Source organism: Leiobunum rupestre, chromosome 5 (assembly GCF_980474605.1).
Source record: "Leiobunum rupestre chromosome 5, qqLeiRupe1.1.hap1, whole genome shotgun sequence".
NCBI classification, from domain to species: domain Eukaryota; kingdom Metazoa; phylum Arthropoda; class Arachnida; order Opiliones; family Sclerosomatidae; genus Leiobunum; species Leiobunum rupestre.
Genome location: NC_143388.1, coordinates 32,653,926 through 32,667,097, shown reverse-complemented (window position 1 = coordinate 32,667,097; position 13,172 = coordinate 32,653,926). Strand labels below are relative to the sequence as shown.

At 34.8% G+C, this 13,172-nt stretch overlaps 3 protein-coding genes across 7 annotated transcripts; 1 reads left to right on the top strand and 2 right to left on the bottom strand.

Annotated features, from left to right (window-relative positions):
- Positions 1–662: 662 nt before the first annotated feature.
- On the bottom strand, positions 663–1,839 carry LOC149944196 (SRR1-like protein). 3 transcript variants are annotated; one of them, XM_090175291.1, is made up of 2 exons: positions 1,629–1,839; positions 663–1,507 (listed from the first exon to the last, which is right to left on the bottom strand). In XM_090175291.1, the coding sequence occupies exon 2, from the start codon at positions 1,493–1,495 to the stop codon at positions 683–685; it is 813 nt and encodes a 270-aa protein (XP_090031417.1). In that variant the 5' UTR covers positions 1,496–1,507; positions 1,629–1,839; the 3' UTR covers positions 663–682. The 3 variants fall into 3 exon arrangements, with proteins under 3 accessions (XP_090031417.1, XP_090031416.1, XP_090031418.1); XM_090175290.1 differs by having other exon boundaries at positions 1,660–1,839; XM_090175292.1 differs by having other exon boundaries at positions 1,710–1,839.
- A 5,300-nt stretch (positions 1,840–7,139) lies between these two features.
- On the top strand, positions 7,140–8,022 carry LOC149944195 (E3 ubiquitin-protein ligase PPP1R11). 2 transcript variants are annotated; one of them, XM_090174743.1, is made up of 3 exons: positions 7,140–7,397; positions 7,481–7,598; positions 7,658–8,022. In XM_090174743.1, exons 1-3 carry the CDS (start codon positions 7,338–7,340, stop codon positions 7,810–7,812), a joined length of 333 nt encoding a protein of 110 aa, XP_090030869.1. In that variant the 5' UTR covers positions 7,140–7,337; the 3' UTR covers positions 7,813–8,022. The 2 variants fall into 2 exon arrangements, with proteins under 2 accessions (XP_090030869.1, XP_090030870.1); XM_090174744.1 differs by having other exon boundaries at positions 7,143–7,397; positions 7,493–7,598.
- An 81-nt stretch (positions 8,023–8,103) lies between these two features.
- Fbw5 (F-box and WD repeat domain containing 5) lies at positions 8,104–13,172 on the bottom strand. 2 transcript variants are annotated; one of them, XM_090174742.1, is made up of 12 exons: positions 12,996–13,172; positions 12,636–12,849; positions 12,205–12,574; positions 11,943–12,135; positions 11,640–11,882; positions 10,585–10,657; positions 10,388–10,529; positions 10,072–10,324; positions 9,829–10,011; positions 9,612–9,767; positions 9,479–9,535; positions 8,104–9,143 (listed from the first exon to the last, which is right to left on the bottom strand). In XM_090174742.1, exons 2-12 carry the CDS (start codon positions 12,843–12,845, stop codon positions 8,900–8,902), a joined length of 2,124 nt encoding a protein of 707 aa, XP_090030868.1. In that variant the 5' UTR covers positions 12,846–12,849; positions 12,996–13,172; the 3' UTR covers positions 8,104–8,899. The 2 variants fall into 2 exon arrangements, with proteins under 2 accessions (XP_090030868.1, XP_090030867.1); XM_090174741.1 differs by lacking the exon at positions 12,996–13,172 and having other exon boundaries at positions 12,636–12,941.

Here is a 13,172-nt window from a genome sequence, read left to right as displayed (position 1 = left end):
CCTAATTTATTGGAATATATCAGTATCGCAAAAAAATTGTTTAGATATCAGTAATAATCGGTTAGATATGTTTCTGGCTATATTTATTTTTAATTATTACTCGAAGATCTATTTGATCCGAGTTTCACGTTTTTTGTTTACGAGTAATTAGTAAGTTTTTTAAATTTCTTCAAATTTGTTTAGGATTTAGCTATATTTTCCCCTTTTATTATGGACTAATCTACTTTTTCGCGTATTTTATCATAGATATTGGTTACCCGGCCACCTGAATTGAAGGCTTTAAAAGTCGCTCGATGACTTAGGCAGGTGGTGCCTTGGGTATTAGCCTAGCTGATTACTATTATTATTACCTCTACCTGGAATGCTTATCCTGCTGTATAGCGTAAGGTGAAGTCACTCTGAAGGCTTTGGCCCCGCCTACGAGAGAAAAAAATCACATCTCACGTATTTTTGTTAAGTTAACATAATGACATTAAAAAAACCGTCAGCCACATCGAGTCGAAAATCTACCACTTTAAGCATTCCAAGTAGAAGTATGGATTCTCTGTTAGAATTGGTATCAGTAATAATCGGTTAGATATTGGTATTGGCAAATTCTCAAAATCAGCATCTGTTAAAAGGAATTTTTAATAACAATATTTGACATTGGATATACCTCTTTATTTTAATAAATAACCAAATTTTAAATTTTCAAAATAGATACATTTCGTATAATCTCGTCATCAGAGTCGTACTCTGGTTCATCACATAAACACCACAAATTTGAATTAAAATTCAGAAGTTCTTCTGCATTAAATAAATGTAAAGATGTATTATTAAAAATGTCTTCATACATAAAAGTATTCATTAATTTAAATTCAATTATATGTGGCAAAATTGCATTAATATATTTTAGTTTAGTTGAAAGCAACTGTTTGGTATTTACTAGTTGCATGTGTTGGAAACTATTTCCAAGTATCATCACTTTTGAAAGGGATTCTGCATTCCAATTTGCGTATAAAATATTATTGTACAAAGGTTTTCCACAATGTATCATGTAAAATAAGGTATTAACTTCAACTTTACGATGACACTCATCATTTTTACTAATGCTAAAGCCTAATTCTCGTAACATTTCTTTCTCAGGTTCGTAAAATACAGGATCAAAAATTGAAACATTGCAATTCAATTCTTTCTGCAGTATTAAAAGTAACGATAGCTGATATGATGAGTTTTTACACAAACTAAAATTACCTAAACCATAGCATACAATGTCTTTTAGACCATTGCAATTGGACACAATAGTTGACAGAGCTGTTGTACAAAAATTTGATGAACAAAGCTCATGCTTTTGTGCGTTAAGAGTTTGCATTACAAACTTGGGGTCTACTGAAATTGGTTCATTATGAACCTGACCCATTGATGCAATCTTTTGTTTCACTCTTTGAGGTCTTCCACACTTTCTTCGTTTTGATAATACAATTTTAAACCCATCTTCATCCAAGCATTCTGTCATTTTTCACAATATCTAAAAACGGTAACAAAACTGATTTTTTTCAGATATTAAAATGTGTTTGCCAATGCACAATCACAAATACCCTTTGGTTTTGAGTCACCAGCCAAAAGAAAGGTAGGAAAAGATGACTTACATAATTACATCAAGATCGAACAAAAACAAACCTAGAAAAACTAATTTACGTTGTTAATACTTATTATTTAATTATATTAACTTTTAATTAGAGTATTCCATTCCGGAATTACTCATTAACGACAGACAAGAACATACTGACAATCACTACAAAAATTTCAGTATCAGCCGACGCAAAGAGTTGCTCTTTGCAGAAGACATAAGTGATGGACCAGCCCCACTTTAACTCTACGAGTATTTTTCTTAAGAGATATAAACTATTAAAAGTTAACTCTTTTTGAGCGGTAGTCTCTTAAAAATTCTGAAACTTAACTAAATATTTTGTTCGATTTTTTTTTTTTTGAGATACACAAACATCGGTGTCGACCCGATGCCTTAGACACCAGCACACACACAATAACTGATTAATCAGGGTGAGATATGTGTAACGGCCACGCCAACGGGGGGATACGTGGGGACAGGGGTGGGGACACCCGTGGCGGAAGTATCCCGACCACCCGTTGGGGGATTGGTAGTCGTCCTCACACGGCCTTCCACAAACTCTGCCTCCCGGACGCCTGGGATTACAGGAGTGAGCCACTACTCCCGGCTATTTTGTTCGATTGGACACCACAAATTGTGGCAGATTAATTGGTTTTACTCATTGAGTTGGGAATATTAATCTAGAGGTCCAATCGAAACGTCGGATTTCAGTATTTCGCGAAACAAGTTTTTAAAAATAAGAATACCGTCGTCTGCTTCCAAATCGGCTGTCCCATGGCAAAACCTTTTAACCGACACGAACGTAATTTGGAGATATTCGACTTTTTCAAAAGCTAAGTTATGAGATTTTAACGAGGTTTTTAATGCGAAAATTATAAAATCCAAAACCATTTTTTAAGTCATAAATTTTTAAATATTTGTGACTTTTACCTCAAACTTTTACAGTACTCTTGTGAATGCCTAAGTAATACTGATGCGTAAAAATCTAATTTTTCAAAAATTTGTTGGTTATAAGGTTTTGCCATGGGGCAGCCGAAATGACGAGAAAACGTTATCATTCTACCCGTGGCGCCGTCTATCTCTCGATGGTTCGTTCAAATAAGACGCGTTTTCCGGCAAAAAGATTTTGTTTTTCAAAAATAATGGATGGCGCCACGGGTCATATGATAACGTTTTCTCGTCATTTTAAAGGAGACGACACATTCGTAATTTTCAAAAACTTGTTTCGCGGGGAGCAGATTTGATTGGATCTCTAGATTAATATTCCCAACTCAATGGTTTTACTGTTTATCTGATTCTAGTTACTTTGATTTTCAATATTCGAGACCTAAAACTATCGCTACGCCCCCCTTGGTTCGCAGACTCTATTAGTTTTCCCTCATCGTTATTCGTAAATTTGACTTTATATATAATGATACTTGCATTTTAATATAATTTTTGCATCGTTTGTTTATATTTCGATAAGATTATTTAAGAAAAAGCGTTCTTTTGACTTTTTAATTTGTCTGTAGCAGATGCTAGATCACAGGCAGTGGGGCACAACCTGGGAGAGGCTAGCGCCTTTGCGCCATCTAGACTCGTTTCGGAAATAAGATAGATACCGTCCTTACGCTCAGCGTTGCCAGGTCGTTTTTGAGAAAGTCGCCCAAACGTTATTTCAAAGTAGCCCAATTTGTCGCCCAAAATAAATTCTGTCTTTCTTAAATAGCCCAATTTGTCAGCCAAAGTAAAACATTAATAACCAAATGGTACAACCTCACTTAAACTAAATTTTTAAATCAAACCAACCATTTTATTAAAAAATGTAGAAGTTACATTATACTAATTGGTTATACATTGATTGGTTGAATGCGTTTAAAAGATCAGTTGGAGGCACAAATTCCGAACATTATATGTTTATTCGCGCTAGTCCGAATTTAAAATATAATATACTAGACAATAAATCGAGATTCATTCGGTTTCTAAGATCAGTTTTCGTCAAGTTCACTTGGGAGAAAACTCGTTCTACTTGTGCGTTAGAAATTGGTAAACTTAAAAGCTTAATTGCACCTTCAGCTAATTCCCTCATTATGTGCTCTCCAGAGGCATCTTGAAAACGGTATACGTCTATCCAAGGAGGATAGGAAGGGAGGCGAAGTGGAAGGGAGGCGAAGTGGGAGGGATGAACAGCCAGCATCCATGTAAGAAGCTTAGCGCGCGCTCGGCGGGAAAATTTCGGAAAAATGGTGACAATATTGCGGCCGCTACGCTACGTGTTGCCGCCATTTTACCGAAATTTTTCCGCCGAGCGCGCGCTAAGCTTCTTACAAGGATGCTGGCGCGTTTATAATTCCTACTTCGCCTCCCTTCCTATCCTCCTCGGTCTATCCAAAATTCACTTGCATTTGTTTTATTTTCCCAGACTAGAGAATAGTTGATTTTATAAAATGTCTTTAAGCCCCATTTTCATGGTCGCTGGTAGCGGGTAAAAATCATCAAAATTCGCTTCCGCCACTCGCAAGCGTGAAAATAAAGCTAAAATATCTGTTTGAAACAGATCGATGCGGAAAGTCAAAAAGTGTGTAGCTGAAGCGGATTTTGACGATTTTTACCCGCTACCAGCGAGCATGAAAATGGGGCTTTACGCTTGCCCAACTTGTTGAAATGTTGCCCTGGAATATTCAGCCAATGCCTAAGAATGAGTTCATAAGCTCTTTAGTGGGATAGAAAACGGATCCACAGCTGAAGCGGGGAGGCAACATTTCAACAATATGGCCAAGGTTATTTTATAAAAAGAACTATTGAGCAATCGAAGTTGACTTTCGTGCAGTTAAAAAAATCTAATGGCAAATCGTTCAACACTCGGGGCCATTTATTAGTACATGTTCGGGATAAATTTTATCTAACTTCCTAACAACATTTAAATGGCTTGTTGACCGTAATTGTCGATTTAAACATTACACATTTACACTTTTGACTTGGTCACTTTCTTATCTTTGTTATCTTATATCAAAAAAACCAGAAAAACAAACATGTGTTCGAAAAATTTTGAAAATAGCACGGGTGAGCCTAAAAAATAGATTTACTGAAAGGAGCCCAAAAATCGCCCAAATCGCCCAAATCGCCCAAGCATTTTTTGTCTCCAATCGGTTTGAAAGTAGCCCAAATTGGGCGACTTTTCGCCCAACTGGCAACCCTGCTTACGCTGCACACGACTCCGTGGGGAGAACACGGGAGATACAGCTAGCAGATTTAAGACCATAGATATAAGAAATGTATATAAAGGTCTAGATAAATTTCGGGGCGTCTAAGCCTAACATAAAATACGGAATTGACACCTAGCAGACACCGAGGAAGGCACGTGACCAAAAGCGCGAGCTCTCTTAGCATTTTAGTACGAAGTGCTTGACCTTTCCGCAGGCCGTAGTCTTTAGACACCATCTGTTGGTGACTTTTAGTATAATTTTTAAGCATTAGACAATGGTTCTCGCGACGATAGCACGAGCTTTCTTACCGATAGATAGCGCCTTATAAGGATAGCCTGCAGATATTACGCGTTTCTGCTAGCTGTCACCTCCGTATTCACTCCCTTTGAAATATTTTATCTAGACCTTTATATACGTTTCCTATATCTATGTTTAAGACCCATATTTTCTGGATGCGCTGTGTAATAGTGCCATCTATCGGTGACAAAAATTAGTATTTGGAAAAAAAGAACGCTGTACTTCATTCCGACCCCCGCTGTAGCTTAGGCCTAATAATGTTGATAGCCCTAGAGTTACGTAGAGGGGGGAAGTTTTTGGTGTATATAGCGGTGGGCCTTCACACCAAGCTCCGAATTTGAAAAAGAACAAAAAAACCGGAAGAATACAGCAAAATGATAGAATTACACCATACACAAAATAAAACAAAAACCATAATTTATGACCTTAATGTACCGCTTTAAGAACCCGCTTCTGAAGCGCTGTTCGACGCACAGTGCCTGATAGGGGAAGGAGAATAAGACGTGGTACCAGTACCAGGGAGTACTCCCTGGTGGTACGCATCGTCGATGTGGAGTTGAAGTTAAGTGTCATTTTTTTGGCTTTTGGTCAAAAGATGGCGCTATAAAGTAGCGCATCCAGAAAATACACGTTGTCTGCTAGCTGTCTGTCGTAGAATTGTCGATCTATAATATTTCATATATCTATGGTCTATATCACGGCCAACTTCGATCACGCGTACCGCGCTTTAGCGGCCCCGTCAATCACTTCGCATATAATGTTAATTTGCGTTTATGAATAATCCCGATAGGGGCGCTACATACGACCAAAAACCTACTATCACCAAAGGCGGGGAATACAAGTGAAATCGCGGAAAAATGTTTTTTCTTCGGTTTTCCACTTTCCTATTTAGAAAAAACAAGGTATAGTAAGTTAAACTATCTTTTCGCAATATATTTATGTATAATTCATAATTAAAAAAAAAATATTACCATATAAATATTAAATGAAGAAAAAGAGACGCGTTTACGCGATGGCGCCATATTAGAATACATAGTTTTGAAGGCTGTAGAGGTGTTTAGAGCGTTTTGACGCGTAAATAATGTCTCTCTTAAAATTTATAAATCTTTAATAATAACCAATCTTTATTAATAGTATATATATAGCAAATTCACGAGTTTATAACCGTTCTTAGGTAGTATTTTCTGTAAATCTAATTAGTTTTAAGAGTAAGAATCTTAAAACTAATATAATTGGAGATAAAAGATGCTTAGGTACATCTTTGGAACTAAATAGGTAAAAGATAGATGGTCTTCAGCCTGCATTTCAAGGAGGATGATTTCAGTTCAGGTTTGTACCTTTATTATGGAAAAGTTTCAGTCAGATAAATTTACAAACCGGCCCTTTCTAAATATACAATATTATTCTAGGTTTAAAAATATGAAAGCTTAAAACTTGTTGAAACCTAAAATTATAATTTATTGCGCTTATAATATATTTTAACTTAATATTATTTAATAAAAAATGTTAAAATAATATATTTACCCTGAAGTAACAGTGAATCTTCTTTTCACTTTTTGTTCTATTTATTTATTTACATGTGTTTCAATTATTAAACAATAATACTATGTACCTGGCAGCATCTAGAGGATGTTCTTGGTTTCTGTTTAACTCTTTTAAAATTTATAAACACCGTTAAAAAATTTGAATCATGAAAAAAATATTATACTATTACTTAAATATTAACCTACATTCGGTTTAATTTAATGTTTTTTTAAATTTATTTAAAAATAATTGTTTTTTGTGGATTTTTCCTATCTGACTAACGTTAAATTTTGGTCGTAGCGAAAGCCTGGTGGGAAAATATATACACGGTAAATTCAGGCGATTTACGGGGCCGCTAAAGCGCGGTACGCGCGATCGAAGTTGGCCGTGGATATATCCATGGCCGCAGTGATTATCTTTGCTCCCAGGCTCCCAGCTACACTTTCTTTAAAGTTTAAACTTCGTTGTTTAGGGTTTTTAGTACTAGAGGAGCCCAGTCAACTTTGTTCTCTTAAAATCAAAACTGTTTAACTTTTTTTTCAATTTTGAAATAACGTAGATTTTGGAAATAATTCTTTATATTTTGTTGAATGAATTTAAAATAAAAATTTTGTGAAACAAACAACCTTACCTAGGCTTCAAGAGCAAAAAATGTAAGAGTATATGGTTCATGCAGACTTTGCATAGAAATTAAGGGAAAAACAAATTTTTTAACATAAATAATGGCAGAATCTGCCCAAACTATAACTGAAAACAGCGTGGTTCTTCAGGAAAATTCTGAGGTCTGCTAAATCATTTTTATTCATGTCCCAAATAGTTTGGACACATGAATGTTTAATTTTCAACATATTTAAAATGTTAATAGGAATGTTTACAGGAAGCTAATGTGAGGCTACGCTTGAAAAAACCCAAAACGAAAAAGAAAGTTATATGGAGAGAAGACACTGTGGATAATGAACACATGAATAAAAAGAAATCCAAATGTAAGAGGTTTTAAAGTAATGTACACTAACAAACTCACCGTTTTAATTACTGATTCTAGGTTGTTGCATTTATGAGAAGCCACGACCATTTGGTGAAAGTTCATCTGAAAGTGATGATGATGAGTGCGAGCATTGTAGAGGCCATGTTGAAAAAAGAAACAAAACAAAACAAGTTGATACGGCAGATTCTTCTATCACTCAAGTTCTGCCCTAAGAGTTGAGTCAGACAGTTATCCTTGATCTGTACATTAAATTCCATTGGTCATTTTGTATTTCTTGCTATATGTTGTGGCAAAATGGAACATTGTACCTAAAAACTATTGTATATAAATCGATCACATGCTCTGGAGTCAGGTATGAAATATAACTTTAACATTTAACGCAAAATGTAAAATTCTTTATTTGCGTAGTTTCATATTTAATAAGATACTGTTAACATTTAAAATTTCAAAATGCTGGTGTATAAAAATTGAACTGCAATAGTGAAATTAGGCAAATATTTCAGCAACTTTTTAGTTTGTACGTTTTCTGTTTATATATAAGCTTTCATGATATCATAAAGTTAAATAGATAATATTTTAAAAATACTAGTATATTTGCTCAATTATTTCCATCAAACATACAAAGCCTCGCTGACATTTAGAATAATGTTATTAGAAAATACTCTTTGCCAATTTATCAGTTTCAAAGCTACACTGAAAATTTGCCAATTTTACATCGCAATAGTTTTGAAATTTACAAACAGCCTCATCAATACCTCCTTTATAACTTACGAAATATCTAAAGCTTACATTTAAAGCTTAATTCATTCAGGTACATTTTGAACTTCTAAAAACAAACCTTTTACTGAAAACTAACACCTTTCTTACAAATAGTAACGAAAATTATAATTGGCAATTAAAGAAAAAATACAAGATTCAGTCACACATTCTGCGATGAAAATTCTTTGGCCATTTTAAACCTAACATAAAATATAAAGTTGTACTTGATAAATTTTCACAAAAAAACCACTTCAAAATAGCTTAACTTCCGTCAACAAATTACATCGTAAGGCAAATAGTTCCATTTAAATTATTATTATGGACAGAAGTTTTTTTTACGAATATTATTTAAGTTTATCAAAATTATATTACACGTAATTTTGGGAACCATTAAAAAAACAACTTACCAATTCCAATAAAACAACATTTCTCCCGGTCAATGTCTTGGCCAATAAATATATTTAATACAAATATAAACATACCATATGGTATTAGTTTCGCAGGATAATGAAAATGATTACGCTATACCTACAAAATTTTTCACAAAGCTGCGGGATTTATATTTGAAGACACTGGTATATGAAAAGAACTAGTAGCATTAATTTGGGCTACCCGGTTGCGAGACCGCCACACTTTGAGGGTGAAATCGTCACTAGCTGTTACGAGCATTTCAGGGTCTTTAGGGTTAAAGGCAACTGAGTTCACCACATCACCGTGAGGTAACTTTGCAAGGCAGTTCCCGTAATGTCGGTCCCATAGATAACCATGTTTATCCTCAGCACCACTGAAAGAGAAACTTAACATAAGCGTGGGTCTTGATGCGTTAAAAATTGGGTGGTCAGCCAATAAAGACGCATTATAAGTCGTGATGCAATGAAGAAACTTGGTTTGTTAATAGCCATTTGACAATAATTTGGATTTTAACTTTAACTAAAGTCAATAGTTTCTTAATGTTTGCTTTTGTTTTTTTTTTTATTATTTGTCTGGATCTCTATATATTTTTTTTAACTTTTTTAAAATAATTTAATATTCTGTTCAATGTCAATCCCACGATTCTGTATGTCTACGCATAAGTCGGCCATTGCGGCTTTATAGATAACCAATAAACAAAATATGTACCTCGCTACATACTGCTCTGATACATCCAAAAATATGAAGAAACATTCATCATTGGGACTAAAAAAAAATATTAATCATTGGAACTGAAAAACAGATCAAAGTTAACCATAGGATTTAGACTGAAAAAACCTACGTATACGCTTTATGAGAATGTAGCATGATGCCAACTTCTTTCAATGTTACTAAATCAATAACATGAATGTCTATTTCTTGCGCAATTGGAGGCGGGCTCAGAGCATGCTCGATATCATAGTTTTTAGGCCACGGTCTGCTATTGACATAAAGATACCTGAAAAGAAACACATCCGTAAATATGAAGGAACCAATCATGTAATAGTAAAAACTATCACCTATGATCGGGTGACAGTCCCATGCCAATAATATGTCCGTGCAAGTCAATAATATGATCGACTTTATCATATTGTAGGTTGTCTTCATCTTGAAGATTAGGTTGTTCAGGATTTTGCTCTGAACTAGTTCTTTCTTTAAGACGTTCCGATAATGATGCTGTTTCTTTGACCATTTCTTGGAATCTAAAAATTAATACCACAATTTGTAAAAATCATCAACTTTTACTGATTAAAAAAACCAACTTGAAGGGTTTAATCCTTTTGAACCCAATTTGATGAGGAGTATACGTTTGGGATCCTGTCGTAAATATTAGAAACTTCTCTCGATGGTCTAATATTTTGGCTACACTCAAGTCCTCTTCGATACTGTCTTCTTCGCTTTCATTATCGCTCTCGTTATCGAAACTTTTACTGGCACACGCGGCGAAGGAATGGGAAAAGGGATAATTTTGACTATTGGGAGAGATACTCTCGGCACATTCTGGACTTTCATCACCTAAAGAGTTAAAAACCAAATGAGTAACAGTTTAAGTACTATGAATTTAAACTTATATCTTACTCGATTGAGACTTTTCTTCTTCCCAAGGAAACTGAATTTCATCTACTTCCTCATGTGGGATAGTTTTGAGCAATAATTTATCAGGCCTTTCAACCCGACGATATTCTTGACTGTAGCGAATTGGACTGTCCATAGTACAAGCCTAGATTACAATAGATTAATTATAATTGAACATTTAAAAAATAAGGCCAAATAACCTCTTTATTTTCTGCCCCAAATTCTACTTTTCCATCCTGTGACCACGATGGTGGAGGAACAAAGTCCGATGATCTAAATAAGAATTGGGGTGAAGTAAGCTACAGCAGCCTTATTGTTTTTATTTATTTTTGGCTTGCGCCTGGTAGACCTTGTCACATAGACGTAGATAGCGTGGGTATTTTTTTCCCGCAAACAAATGTTTAATTTTTTAATTTAATTGGTTAGGTTTTGCCAATTTTGGGTGAAAGCTTTCTAATTTTTTTGGCTTGCGTTTGGTAGACCTTGTGGGTATTTATTTTTTTGGCTGCAAATGAAGATTTCATTTTTAAATTTAATTTAAAAGTTTTGCAAATTTTTACCCTTTTTGTTGTAATTATTTTTGTCGTGTGTTCGTCGACACCGCTGTTGGTAGCCCACACAACGTGTTTTTGAGTCCCATTTATTGTTGATCTATTTTTTTTAAGAGAGCACCACAGAAGCTTCTATTAGCTTAGGCATATTATGTAAATAAATAAATGCTTTTGAAATATTTAAGAACAGTTTAACCCTAAAATTGCTTTAACTTTTTCCTCTCACGTACCCCACTTTGTCTTAGTCCTGTGATTTATTGAAATCGCGGGTACTACGAATAAAGGGTTTTCTTTACAATTGCACTAGTTACGATGTTAGTAGGTACGATTCCAGATGGCCCATCGGTGTAATATAAGTATGGGGCTGGGGTGGTGCCGTGAGACCACAGCAAAAGAGCATAGCACCAATACATACTACCACTAAAAACTGTTATTTAGAAAAAAAATTAAAAAGAGTGTGGGGTCGGCGAATACACGACAAAAAGAATTGCAACAAAAGAACTATAAACTTCCAAAAATTGTCAAAACGTTTAAATTTAATTGAAAAATGAAATAATTGCGGGCAAAATAAAATTCCCATTTAATCTCCGCATCAAACTCTAGCGTATCCGCCGAAAAACATAAGGGAAAAAAAAGGCCTCTGTACTTTAATTTTGCCAAGAATTGGTTAATAATTATCAGATACATTTAATTTTTAAAATCACCTTCGTCTTCTGGTATTTGTAAGCTGCCACTGACTGGAAGACAATGCATTGTGAGAAACCGGATTTCCTTTTATAACGTAGTCTGGGAGAGAATTGCTTGAGGAATGGCCCATCCATTGGTTATCGGAAGAGCTGGAGCCTCTTGTCAAACTGCTAGACTGCTCTTCAGTTTCTTCTTCATTGGGACAAAGGCAGTTAGCCACCATAATAGTGCGAATAGAACTAGCGTTTCTATTATAAAATCTGAAAACAAACAAATTAATATGATATTAAGAATATTAAATAAAATATTTAAAATTTTACCTAAATAATCTTTTAATAATAGGCTTCCTCTCAGATTCCGATTCTTGCCAAGCTTTATTAAGCCATAAAGCTGAACAAGACACTAAATGTCCAAGAAAATGAAGCCGACCGGACAAAAGGTAATTGTCCGTATACCATGTTCCAAATAAATCATAAGGCTTATTCAGAACTCTGCACTGCAACGTAAATTCATCTATGTAGAAAAAAATAATAATTAAAAAAAATCCTACAAAGATTGTAAAAGTAAAATTTCAATAACAACCTTGTAAATTGAACACTGCAATTTCACCTGATGCTGTATGCGCACCAAAATGAACACCCGAAACTAAAAGTAAGGTATCAGAATTGTTGAATTGCGAAAACTGAGTATAGTTCCAACGGAAATCTTTCATGTCTGCACTGTGACGTATCGTTGCGGGATAAGTTGAGTTCCACACTTTAATAAAACCATCTTTGGAGCTGCTAGCAAACATTTTGCCATTGTGCGAAAAGCTGACGTGCAGAACTTGGTGCGCATGTTCGTTTAGAGTTTCAGTTTCAATAACTGGTGTTTTATAAGCCAGTCTTCTATATTCCCCTAGCCAAGATCTCTTGCCCGGTGCTTTCGGTATTGAACAGTCAAGTTTGAAATCCTAAGGTGAATCCTCAATTGTTATAGCAAATAAAAATATTTGAAGGATATAGTATAAGTACCTTGTAAAATAGTCTTTTCCATAAGAATCCATCTCTACTAACTCGATACCACGTACTACATACACAACCACATCGAAGTAGAGTTTTGGCATCGAAATACGAAAATATTTGGAATAATACAGGCTCAGGAAGGCTGTATATATCCATACTTTTTGATTGGGAAAAATTAATGCATTTATTTTCTAAATTTCGACGAAATGCATATACCATTAATCTGCCAAAAAAATAAACGATATTTTTCAAAGGGTCAATGACCTTTCGATAATACTTCTCCATGATCATATGATTTTGATTGACCAGTACAAATTCAAAACCCCTTCCAAGACAAGCCTTTTCTTTAAACGAATAAACATTGCTTACCGTCTGTTTACAAAGTGAGAGGCGGTAATCTTATCTTATCTAATCATTCTGCAATAATACTGATAAAGTGCTATTGCAGTTAGCTAATAATTTTGTAAAATAGCAACTTGCGACTTTTGTAAACGTTCAACGCGTGAATAACCCTTCCAAACAAAACACTGTCTGCCAGCTGATACC

Coding starts and splice junctions, on each gene's coding strand:
- LOC149944196 (XM_090175291.1), bottom strand. CDS start 1,495: ATGACAGAATGCTTGGATGAAGATGGGTTTAAAATTGTATTATCAAAA.
- LOC149944195 (XM_090174743.1), top strand. CDS start 7,338: ATGGCAGAATCTGCCCAAACTATAACTGAAAACAGCGTGGTTCTTCAG. Junction 7,398..7,480: donor TTCTTCAGGAAAATTCTGAG/GTCTGCTAAATC, acceptor AAATGTTAATAG/GAATGTTTACAGGAAGCTAA. Junction 7,599..7,657: donor GAATAAAAAGAAATCCAAAT/GTAAGAGGTTTT, acceptor TACTGATTCTAG/GTTGTTGCATTTATGAGAAG.
- Fbw5 (XM_090174741.1), bottom strand. CDS start 12,917: ATGATCATGGAGAAGTATTATCGAAAGGTCATTGACCCTTTGAAAAAT. Junction 11,883..11,942: donor ATTATTAAAAGATTATTTAG/GTAAAATTTTAA, acceptor GTTTGTTTTCAG/ATTTTATAATAGAAACGCTA. Junction 10,658..11,639: donor ACAAATACCAGAAGACGAAG/GTGATTTTAAAA, acceptor ATTCTTATTTAG/ATCATCGGACTTTGTTCCTC.